This window comes from Sus scrofa, chromosome 17 (assembly GCF_000003025.6).
Source record: "Sus scrofa isolate TJ Tabasco breed Duroc chromosome 17, Sscrofa11.1, whole genome shotgun sequence".
Taxonomy (NCBI): Eukaryota; Metazoa; Chordata; class Mammalia; order Artiodactyla; family Suidae; genus Sus; species Sus scrofa.
The window spans coordinates 37178049-37190263 of NC_010459.5; the positions used below are offsets into that span (position 1 = coordinate 37178049).

The 12215-nt window shown below is 56.5% G+C and overlaps 1 protein-coding gene across 1 annotated transcript; it reads right to left on the reverse strand.

The window, feature by feature from the left end:
* On the reverse strand, window positions 539-12070 carry E2F1 (E2F transcription factor 1). Its single transcript, XM_021077692.1, has 9 exons — window positions 12066-12070; window positions 11899-12010; window positions 11382-11774; window positions 5984-6074; window positions 5387-5606; window positions 4184-4336; window positions 2317-2431; window positions 1997-2222; window positions 539-1855 (listed from the first exon to the last, which is right to left on the reverse strand). Exons 1-9 carry the CDS (start codon window positions 12068-12070, stop codon window positions 1608-1610), a joined length of 1563 nt encoding a protein of 520 aa, XP_020933351.1. The 3' UTR covers window positions 539-1607.

Consider the following 12215-nt stretch of genomic DNA (forward strand, 5'->3'; position numbering starts at 1 on the left):
CTGGTTTCTCTCAGGTCCTTGCGGGCTCTTTGCCCATACTACCCTCCCCCGTTTGGTAGGTTCTTCCGCTTCCTCCTCAGTTCGTTTGTACCACCCTACAGCTTCAGGTCAAGCTCCACTTTTTCCAGGAAGCCCTCCCTAATTTTCTCATTTGTTTGTCTCCTCCCACAGATCCTGAGCGCTCCATGAGAGGAGAACACGTGTCCCCAGAAGCTCGCACAGCATCTGCCTGTTGTAATTATCTGTTGAATGTTTACAAATGTCCAGAAACATCTGGAAGGAGCATAGCGCATAGCAGACTGATCAGTGACCTCTCTGGGGCTAAAAAAAGGAGAGGAGTTCATTTATTACTTTATTGGCGCAGTTTTTAAACTAGGATAAAGGAGATGATGAAGCCTACCTTTCTTGGGCCTGTGAGGCTCAAACAAAACGAATCCAGGCAGGGACAGGGAGCAGGGAAGGAGAGGATGGACATTTTCCCAGCAAGCTCGACCTCTCCCACCCCGTTGATTTGCTCCCAAGTACACAGTCCCCAAACTGGGCCCAAACACCATCAAAATATTTATTAAAACCAAAGCAGAGGGAACAGAGCTGTTAGGAAGGCAAATCAAAGTGCAGATTGGAGGGTGGGGCAGAGCAAGAAGTGGGGTGGAAGGGGGCACTTCAAATGCCACAGGAGGGGCCCCTGTGGTTTGGGCTGGGGGGGAGGCCCTTCACCCCACCCCTCCTGCCCACCCTGTCAGTGAAGGTCCCCCACTCACCTCTCCCATCTCACATCCATCCTGGGGGCAGCTGGGGCCCTGCAGTGACCCCATGGGGAGGGACCACCCCCTCGATCCACCCATGGCTGTCAGTCAGTCTGTCTCCCTCCCTCACTTTCCCAATAAATAAACCACTCAGGCCTCAGCTCCTTCGGAGTAGGGCATAGAACAGCTCAGGGACCCCTGCCCTTGCTCAGAGGTATAGGGAGTTGCGGCATCAGCCCCACATCCCTCCTACCCTTTGCTGGTGCCCCAGGCTTGCCAAAAAGGCCTTGATAAATAAATAACGCTCCATTAAAGCTTCGATCAGAAAAACCTTTAAGACGACAGAAGTGCTCTCGCTGTCCTGCAAACAAGCAGGCCAAGGCCTCGCCACCTGGCCTGGTCAGCACGCAGGATTCTGGGGGCAGGTGGCCCCCCTGGGCCTCGTGGGGCCCCTGGAGCAAGGAGACCAAAAGTGCAGTTAGAGCCCCCACCACGCGCACACACGGACCCATGCACACACACGGACACACTGGGGCGTGTTTTCAGTGCACGCACAGATGTGTTCACCTTCATTCCCCGGTACATGCACACACACATGCTCACACACCACTCACCCCGTGTACACACATGCTGGGTGTTGGGTGCATGCACATACACACCACAAACAGAATCCTTCCCTTCCTGGCTTGCTCAGCCTCCTGGCAGTAGCCAGACTCCAGAGCTAGAAGCTTCTGGAGATAGGGGAGAGGGGTATAAATTAAACATTTCCAATTGGGTTAGGACGACGGCCAGGGGCAGGGGGCTCCAGGGCTGCAGAGACAGGGTGAGCATCTCAGGAGGCCCTGGTCCCCCTAAGCCCCATCAGAAATCCAGGGGGGTGAGGTCCCCAAAGTCACAGTCGAAGAGGTCTCTGATGCCCTCCCCCTCCTCAAGGCCAAAGTGGTAGTCAAGGGCCTCCTGGGGGGGGGACAGGCTGATGAACTCCTCGGGGAGGAGGCTGGAGAAGTCCTCCCGTACATGCTCCAGGAGCGAGTCGGCCGCCACCAGCGGGGACAGGCGGTCCTCGTCCACAGGGGCCCGCAGGCCACCCATCCGGGAAAGCAGAGGTTCTGGGGAGACGGGGGAGCATCACAGGCCGGGGACACCCCGGCAGGGAGGGCAGAGGGGCTGTCGTGCCTGCCCGCCCACCTGGGAGAGGGGCCCTGCCCCGCCCTGCCCCACCCACCCCACCCCACCCCATCTTCACCCACCTTGCTCCAGGCTGAGCAGGGACTGACTGGGATCCGTGGCAGGGGATGCAGGGGGCGATGATGGTGGTGGCGGCACTGCAGTGGTGGGGTCGGCTGCCCTGCCCTCCTCCCCAGAAGCTACCCCCTGGGATGGGGTCTTCCCGGGGCTGATCCCGCCTGTACTCTCCTCAGGGCACAGGAAAACATCGATGGGGCCTTGTTTGCTCTTAAGGGAGATCTGGAAGTTCTGGGCGGAGGCAGCAGGCAGGGCAGAGTGAGGCTCAGCTGACCACCAGCCCGGCCCAGCCTGTCCTGGTCGGGGCCAGAGTCCCAGCTCTTACCTCGGAGGAGTCCACGGCTTGGAGCTGGGTCTCCGGGGGGGCCTTGATCACCATGACCATCTGCTCTGCAGGGTCCGCGATGCTACGAAGGTCCTGGCAGGTCACGTAGGCCAGGGTTGGTGGAGTCAAGGATCACATGACCTTTGGCCTTTAGGGGCCACCCACGGGCACAGCGCAGAAGTCAGAACTCATACCTGTCCGGTCACCCCGGTCCTAGCTGTCTCCCACCTCAGGGCCTGGTGCATAGTTTGTACTCAAGTCTATCACAGGCCCTTGAGTCTCAGTTTCCACATCTGTACTATGAGACCACTTTCCCCTTTGAATCTTAAGGTAATGATGGGCTGCCTGCAATAATTGCATAGAGATTACTTAAATCCAGGCTTGGTTCTGAGAATTTACTCTGACCCATGACCTTGGTGATTAATGGTTATCTCCAAAATGTATAATTTGAATATTTCTTTTTTAAAAAGCTTATTTTATTTTTTTGTTTTGTCTTTTTGCCTTTTCTAGGGCCGCTCCTGCGGCACATGGAGGTTCCCAGGCTGGGGTCTAATTGGAGCTGTAGCCGCCGGCCTACGCCAGAGCCACAGCTAGGCGGGATCAGAGCCGTGTCTGTGACCTACGCCACAGCTCACAGCAATGCCAGATCCTTAACCCACTGAGCAAGGCCAGGGATGGAACCCGCAACCTCATGGTTCCTAGTCGGATTCATTAACCACTGAGCGATGATGGGAAATCCCAAAAAAAGCTTACTTTAAAATAAAGCTTCAGGGAGTTCCTGTCGTGGCGCAGTGGTTAACGAATCTGACTAGGAACCATGAGGTTGCGAGTTCCATCCCTGCCCTTGCTCAGTGGGTTAACGATCCGGCGTTGCCGTGAGCTGTGGTGTAGGTCACAGACGCAGCTCAGATCCCGCGTTGCTGTGGCCCTGGCATAGGCTGGTGGTTACAGCTCCGATTTGACCCCTAGCCTGGGAACCTCCCATATGCCGCAGGAGCGGCCCAAGAAATGGCAAAAAGACAAAAAACAAACAAACAAACAAAATAAATAAATACATAAATAAGTTTACTGGATCTTAAGTGAGAACCAAAGCTGCAAAAATAAATAAATAAATAAATAAAGCTTCAGAGACCCCTGGTGGCTGAGCAGGTTAAGGATCCAATGCTGTCACTGCTGTGGCTCAGGTCATAGCTGTGGGTCGGGTTGGATCCCTGCCTTGGGAATTCCTGCACGCCACAGGCGCCACCAAAAGTTTCTATTTTTTAAACAGAGGACAAATAAAAACTTACATCTCTAACCTGGATGTGACAACCATGAATCACTGTATTCAATCATATTTATTATTACTGATTCTAACTTTCCTTGTTTTTTTTTTGTTGTTGTTGTTGTTGTTGTTGCTATTTCTTGGGCCGCTCCCGTGGCATATGAAGGTTCCCAGGCTAGGGGTTGAATCGGAGCTGTAGCCACCGGCCTACGCCAGAGCCACAGCAACGCGGGATCCGAGCCGTGTCTGCGACCTACACCACAGCTCACGGCAACGCCGGATCGTTAACACACTGAGCAAGGGCAGGGACTGAACCCGCAACCTCATGGTTCCTAGTCGGATTCGTTAACCACTGCGCCACGACGGGAACTCCTAACTTTCCTTGTTTTAATCTAACTTCAGAATAAGGTAATTTTCCCCTTTTACACATGAAGCTGAGACTCAAGAAACGTTAAGTAACCTGTCCAGTGTCACAGAATGAGTAAATGCTGAGCCAGAATTTGTATCCAAAACCAGAACCCTCTCCTGCATCCAGGGCCCAGAGTAGCCCCTCTCTGCCCACTGGGATGGCGCCATGGCCACCTTCCAGGCATTCAAGGATATCGCTGGCTGTCAGCATCCTCGGAAAGCAGATGCAGCTGTGTGGTACAGATTTGGATCAGATGGTCCAGCTGCCGCTCGCTTTCCTGCAGTTGCTGCAGGTCCTGGGTCAATCCTTCAAGCCGGCCACCAATCCCCACTGCTGCATGGCTGCCTCTGCCAGGAGGCAAAGGAGGGGGGTGGTTAAAAGCTCCTTGCCCCTCTTCCCAGGAGCCCTGACCCTCAGTAAGCATCTGCTGCTGCTTCTGTTCTGAGACTCAGGTGAGCCCTAGCCCCTCTCTGGGCCTGCCTCCTCAGTTGGGGAACAAAAGAGAGCTGAAGCTGAGCTCCAAGGCAGGCTGGCTGGGTTCAAAATTGGGCCTGAATGTCTGAACACGCACATGTCTCTCACTGGAAGCTGGATAAGTAAATGGTGGCAGACATGCCATGGAACACTATGCAGGTGTATAAAAGGACAAGAAGGCATTAAATGCAGACATGCAAGCATTTCTATTTTTTTGCTTTTAGAGCCACACCCGTGGCATTATGGAAGTTCCCAGGCTAGGGGTCCAATTGGAGCTACAGATACTGGCCTAAACCACAGCCACAACAATGCCAGATCTGAACTGCGTCTGTGACCTACACCACAGCTTATGGCAAGGCCAGATCCTTAACTCACTGAGCGAGGCCAGGGATCGAACCTGCATCCCCATGGATACTAGTCGGAACTCCCTCTTAATTCCTATTTTACTGGGATCCCGCATTGTGTGGCTGCGGTATAGACCGGCTGCTGTAGCTCCGATTCGACCCCATGCCTGTGAGCTTCCATATGCCACGGGTGCAGCCCTAAAAAGCAAAATAAACAAAGAGAATGAAACAGCTGCATCAAACAACCCCATCAATAGCAACAGAAGCCAAAACAGTGGTTACCTGGTGGTATGCAGAGTGGACAGTGTCTGGGCAGGGGCACAAGGAAACTTTCTGGGATACTGACCCAGATGGTGGTGACCCAGGTGAAGAAATACATAAAGTGGCACTGAGCTGGCTGTGAGATCTGTGTTCTTCCCTGCATCTCTCACCTCAGGGAAGCCACCCCTCCTCTCTAAACCTCGGTTTCCCGGGTAGTAAGACAGGGATGCAGGCAGCCACAGTGGGCACTGCTCTCAGCTCCTCCGGGCTGGCCCGGCCACGGGCCTGCGCCCACCCTCCTGTTGCACTGGTACCTACAGCCACTGGATGTGGTTCTTGGACTTCTTGGCGATGAGCTGGATGCCCTCGAGGACGTTGGTGATGTCGTAGATGCGCCGTTTCTGCACCTTCAGCACCTCAGCTGCCCAGTTCAGGTCGACGACACCGTCAGCCGAGCGGCTCAGCAATTCCAGGAAGCGTTTGGTGGTCAGATTCAGCGATGTCTCATAGCGTGACTTCTCCCCTGGGGATTTCACACCTGGGGGCGCCAGGCAGGGCAGGGTCCCTCAGTCCCCGGCCCCCCCATAGCCAGACCGGCCTCCCTGGCAATGCAAAGCAGGAGGACCAGGGTGGGGTGGTTAGATGGCTCCTTCCCCGTAGTGAGACCAAGCAGAGAGGCCCTGTGGCTGCTGCCTGCCAACCACAGCATTCCTCTTCTGGCCGGGGAACTCCCCACCCCCTAGAGCCTGGGGAAGCCATGCCAGGCGGCCACTCCAGCCACCCCCTGGGGCCCCCAGAGGCCTGGCTCAGCCCCAGGCCTGACAGACCAGAGCTTACTGTGCCAGCATGTTTGTCCACACCCCCCAAACCTGGGCCCGGCCAGGGGGCCTACCCTAGCTCAGGCTCTGGGGGTACCTTTTCCTGGGTGGCGGCCTCTGCCCCGAGCTGGCCCGCTGCTCTCGGCCAAGTATTGATGGTCAGTTTCTAGGTCCAGCCTTCGCTTCACCTACGGCCAAAACAATGGAAGGATGCCCAGTAACCAGGACAGCGGGGCCACAGGAGACCTGGCTGGGGGCCTGGTGCTCTGGGGCTGCCCCCTGCCTCAGTTTCTCTACCAGGATGTGCCCAAGTGTGTGAGCAAGGGGAGACCCTAGGCGACACAGCCCTACTCATAGGACAGAAGATTCAGCTGGAAGGCAGAAGTTCAAGCCTCAGTCCCACCACTCCCTCCCTGGGGGCCTGTGGTAGTTGGCAAAAATTCTGATGCTCCTTTCAAAAGATGAAGCCTAATTCCCTTCCCCTTAAACATGGGACAGAAGTGATGGTGTGTCACTTCTGAGACTAGGTCATAAGGCACTGGAGCTTCCTCTTTGCTCTCTTAATTGGATCACTCATAGTTGTGGGGAGCCAGCTGCCATGTCACCGGGGCACTCAAGTAGCCCTAAGGATAGGCCCAGTGACAAAGCCTCCTGCCAACGGCAACACAGGCAAGCCTAGCAGCAAATCATCCAACTCCAGCATGCCTTCCAACGACCAACACTTTTTTTTTTTTTTGGTCTTTTTAGGGCTGCACTCGCAGCATGTGGAAGCTCCCAGGCTAGGGGTCCAATCGGAGCTGCAGCCGCCAGCCTATGCCACAGCTCACGGCAATGCCAGATCTTTAACCTACTGAGCAAGGCCAGGGATCGAACCTGCATCCTCATGGGAACTTCCACGACGGGAACTCCCAACAACCAACATTTTTGGCAGCAACCTCAGAAGGGGCCCTGAGCCGAAGCATGCAGCTAAGTCTCCCCGGAATTCCTCACTCCCAGAAACTATACATGATAATAAATATTTGTTAAATCATTAGGCTACAGGTGCGCCTCTGTCTGGTTTCTGCCTGTGAATGTGGCAGCACAATAACGGCCCCATTTTACTTCTAAAGCAACTGAAGCTCAGAGAGGCCTAAGGTCACACAGGCAGGAAGTGGCAGAGCCAGGATTCCTGCCTGGACACCCTCTTACTGACTTCCACCTCTGAGGATGGACGCTGCCCTGGAGGTCTCAGAGGCAGGTCAAGCTGACCCCGACCCTGACCCACCCTAACCCTAGCCGTACCACCAGGCTTCCTGAGCAAGAACCTCCTGCAGCCCCACACACTGCCCTCATCACATCTAGCTGCCAAGAAATCCGGTCACCACAGCCACCATCACCTCCCATCTGGACCGTTCAGCTGTCTTCCGGCTGGTTTCCCTGCCTCCATCTGTCCCCCTCCACCTTAGCATCCTCATCTGCCACTGCTTCGCCACAGGAACTTGTGCTCGGACATGTTTCATCCCAAAGCTGTGCCTCCAACCCTTCGCTCATGCTGGTCCCCTCCCAGGTTGACCATCGCCTCCCTCCCTCCCAGTTCACGCCAACGCGTCCCCTCTGCGGGTGGGCACCCTCCCTGTCACTTAAGTCTCCCCCAGCCCCTAAGAGAAACTGAGCCTCTTCTCCTTCAGAACTGCCTCAAACCCAACCTTTCTCCACATGGTCTCTCGCTACAAGTTTCTGCAGATGTGTTTGTCTCACTCAGAGGCCAGGGAGCCCCTCAGAGGCGGCACTGGGTCTAAATAATCTCTGTACGCAGGGTCTGGCATGGGGCCTGGGCATCAACAAACATCTGCTGAATGAACCGGCCCACACGCTGACAGACCCAGACGCTCCCTCTCACACACGCGGGTGTGGATTCCCCCAGGCGTCTGCAGAGAGAGGAGCTAACATGTGCTGAGTGCTTCCTGTACACTGAGCACCGCTAGGTAACAGCTTACTCTGCATGCGATCATCAAACCCGACCACCCTGCAGCAGGTGCTCTGCTGACTTCCATTTCCTGAGGAGCCTGTACCCTGAAGAGCTCACAGAGTGACCTCTGTGAGAGATGGAGTCAGGATTTGAGCTTTGGTGGGCTAGGCAGAGCCTAATCCAGAAACCTGGCCCCTGCAAGCCAACCAGAATGAACCCCTTCTCCAGCCCTGCCCCTAGGGCCCAAACCCTAGCATGCTCCTGCCAATAGCACCCCTTGCCTCCTTCCTGCCCCGCGTACCGGTGCCCACCCTGAAGGCAGGTCAATGCCACACCCTAAAACAAGGGCTCAAGCAGATGGATGCTCTTCCACTTCTAGAGAGCAGAATGCTGCTGCTGCAGGCACAGGAACCCGAAAGGCAGGGGTGATGACAGAGCACTGGTGGAAAAATCTGGATGGGGAGTTCCCTGGTGGTTGAGTGGTTAGGACTCGGCGCTTTCACTGCTGCAGTCTGGGTTCAATCCCTGGTCTGGGAACTGAGATCCCATCAAGCTGTTGCTCACTGTGGCCAAAAAGAAAAAAAGAAAAAAATCTGGTGACTCAAACGCCAACCATGGGAGGGACCATAAAAACTAGTTCATCCAGCCTTTGGAATACCACACTGCTGTCAAGAAGGACAGAGGACAGTATGTCCTCCCAAAGACATACTGCAAAGAAAAATGTAGTTATAAAGCACTGCATTTATATGATCCCTTCTGGAGATAAAAAGCTCATGAGACCATTTCCTCTAGTTTAGTTTCAATTATTATAGAATCTATTTCAGGGGTAATCTCTATGTGGGGGGCGAGGACAGTAAAGGATTGTGACCTTATCTCTAAAGTGTGGATGGTGTGCTGTTGGAATACGGAAATAAAGGAAAAACTTTATACTTTAGAAAAAGAAAGCTGTTATAATCACTTTAAAAAAACCAAAAACCCCAGGCGTTCCCATCATGGCTCAGTGGTCAATGAACCCAACTAGGAACCGTGAGGTTTCACGTTCGATCCCTGGCCTCGTTCAGTGGGTTAGGGATCCAGCATTGCCATGAGCTGTGGTGTAGGTCGCAGACGAGGCTTGGATCCAACGTTGCTGTGGCTCTGGTGTAGGCCGGTGGCTACAGCTCCGATTCGACCCCTAGCCTGGGAACCTCCATATGCCAAGGGTGTGGCCCTAAAAAGCAAAAAAAAAACAAAAAAACAAAAAAACTGGCTCAGGAAAAGAAAAAAGGAAAACAACTCTGAGACCTTGTTCCCCTCAACTTTCTAGTCTCTTTTTCTATAGTAAATATGTATTATATCTAGTTTGTTTTTTAACAGCCAGGGTAACAGGGCAGAGGTGGACAGGAAGGGCCAAGAGGAAGGCTAAGCTGCACAGAGCCTTGTATGCAGGAGGTGCTCGGTGAATGCTCACCTGTGCAGAAGCTGAGTCTGTAGCTTGTTTCATGGGCTGCCCCAAACAAATGCCAGTGCCGAGGGTCAGTGGAGGCCAGAGCTCAGGTGGCCAGTGGCTACCGAAAGGTACAATGTTCAAGGCAAAACCTGGGCCCATGTTTCTCAACTTCAGCTCCAAGACAGCACCAGCCCCCACCCCTGCCCACGGCGAAAAATGTCTACTAGCCCTTAAGCACTGAGGGGCAGAGGCTCCTTACCTGCCTCTGCCTAGTACCTCATAGGCACTCACCAACAAGTGCTGAATGAAGGGAATGCTCAGGCCCACTGAGGCTGCCCCCGGCACCATAAGGAGTGGAGCACAGGGCATGTCTTTGGCCCAGTCTCTGGCTGTCCCTCTGAACCTAGAGCTCAGACTGCCGAGGGCAGGCCCCACAGCCAAGTACTATCAATTAGCTAAATGGAAGCTACCTGTCCAGGCCCCAAGCTGGTACTTGCAGTAACAGGTTGCTGAGGTGCAGGAGACCAGCCAAGCGACCCACCCCGGTACAATTTCCATCCCCCTCACTCATTAGGAGGAAGGGGTCCTGTGCTTTCATCAACCTCTATTAGCATCTCCAGGAAGCGAGGCATCCTAGTGGTTAACCACTCAGGAAATCTGGACTGGTCTCACAACTCACTAGCTGAGTAACTAGGGAAGGTTCTAACCTCTCTAGGCCTCAGCTTCCCGACCTGGAAAAGGGGAAAGTTGTTGAGAGGGTTAAATGAGTTAATTGGGTAAAGTGCTTGGCACAGGGCCTAACACACAAAACAGTCTCAAAATAATGGTGGCTGCTATTGTTATTATTAGCATCTTAGTGATTCCGGAAGGAAGGCCACACTGGGCAAGGGGCCAGGGGGACTGGGGGAACCTTGGTGGGATGCCTCAGGGACCAGCTGCCACCCAGTCCCCCAACAGTAATTGGGCAGATACTACTTCCTTGCCCTGGGCTTTGCCTCTCCCCTCCCACTTGCTCCAAGCCCTGTGCTGAGACCCCATACTGCTTGGCTGGCCCCTGCCTGCCCATCCATGCCCTACCCTTACCCACAGGCTGCGCCAGTCAAACTGGTCTCCACACCCTGTCCTGCGGCCCACAGGTCCAAGCTCCAGGCCTCCACCCCCTTCTCCCCCTGTAACTCAGCGGTCTCTTCTGAGCCCCCCCCCAATCTGAATTGGTCTTAAGCCTCTTGCTGCTCAGGGAGCACTTTATCAAGGCATCTCCCTGGGGCATTTACTCTTTTCTAGCACTGGGGGCCTCCTCTCCAGCTCCCAGAGGCCCAGCCCACCCAGTACTTCCACTGGGGCCAGGGGTCTGCCTGCCTGATTAATGAGCTTCCATGGCAACCAGAGTCTGGGAGGGTGGAGGGTGGCAGATGGAAGGACAGGCAGAGGGAGGGGAATCAGCAGCTGGCCCAGCCACCCCGCCCCTGCAGAGAAGGCCTCCCAGCCAGGCGGCCTGTCCCCAGAGGCCCGGAGGGCTAGGCCTGCACCTGGCAGTCCAGCATCCAGGCAGGAAGGAGGGTCTCCTCAATGGCCCTTCAACTTTCTGGTCCCAGAACTTTCCCCTGACTTCCCCAAGCAGCCGTGCCCACCATCCAGCCACAAGTTCTGGTCTGAAGCCAGCAGGCCTCAGTTCAAATCCCACTTGCAGCCTTGTGACCAGGGGGCAAGCCACTTCCCCTCTCTGGGCACAGTTCAGATGGGCACAGTGACAACACAGAGCTAGCTCACAGCATGGATGTGAGTTTTAGCTGCCTTGAAGTCTGCCAGAGGCCTGGCAGGCAGTCAGCAACAGCTGAATACACGTGGGCCATTATTATCATTGAGTCTGACCCTAGACAGGCTCCAGCGAAGAAGCTGAGGCCCAGAGCACAGAGGAGCAAACAAGGACTGGCCCGAGGTCACCCTGCACCCCGGGGCGGAGCCCGAAGGCCCAACCCAAGCTCGGCACCGCCCAGCCTGGGCGCCTCAACCCACCCTCCCCCGCCCTCGCCGCCTCCAGGCCAAACATAGCGCCCCGCCCGGGTCTACGCCGGGGTCCAGGCAGCGCACTTGGCCCAGTGTCCCTGGTGTCCGTACCGGCGGGCGGCCGAGCGCGGGGCGCGGCGCGCTGGGGGTGGGCCGGGGCGCCTGCGGCGTGGCGAAGAGCAGCAGGTCGGGGTCGCGGGGGCCGGTGGCGGGCGCGGCGGGGCCGGCGGGGGCCGCTGGGGCGCTGGCGTCCTGCGCGGTGGAGATGATGACGATCTGCGAGGAGTCGAGCAGCCGCAGCGCGCCGGCCCCGAGCAGGGCCTCCAGCGCCGGCGCGCATGGGCCGCCCGCGGGGGCCACGGCCATGGCGCTCACGGCCCGCGCGGCCCGGGTGGCAGTCGGCGGCGGCGGCGCGGGCCCATGGCAGCAGGCCGAGGCGAGGGCTCGATCCCGCTCCGGATCCCGCTCCGCCCCCGGCCGCCGCTGCCTGCAAAGTCCCGGCCACTTTTACGCGCCAAATCCTTTTTGCCGCGAAAGAGCCACGAGCCGCCGAGCGCTGCGCCTATTGGCTGTCCTGGCTGTGACGGAGGCGACGGCGACGGCGCCCATTGGTTGCAGCGCGCCGGACCGGCGGCGGAGGGCGGGACGGGGCGGCGGCGCGAGGAAGCACCGCCAATCGCAGGATGGGGCGCGCGCAGGCTTTGTCGGGGCGGTGCCAGGCGCGTTCGCACTCCCCGCCCCTAGAGGGGACGGCCCTGTGTGGGGAGTGGTGGCCCCACCCCCTCTTCGACGCACCCCATCCTGTTGATACCCTTTAGTGGAGGCTTTTACAACAGAACGTGTGTTGTGCACAGATCGCTATCCACAGACCCCACGTGACCTCCCAGAACCCCCACCTGTGGGTGCTCCAACACCCTCAGGCCATAACTCTAGAAACTGCAAACG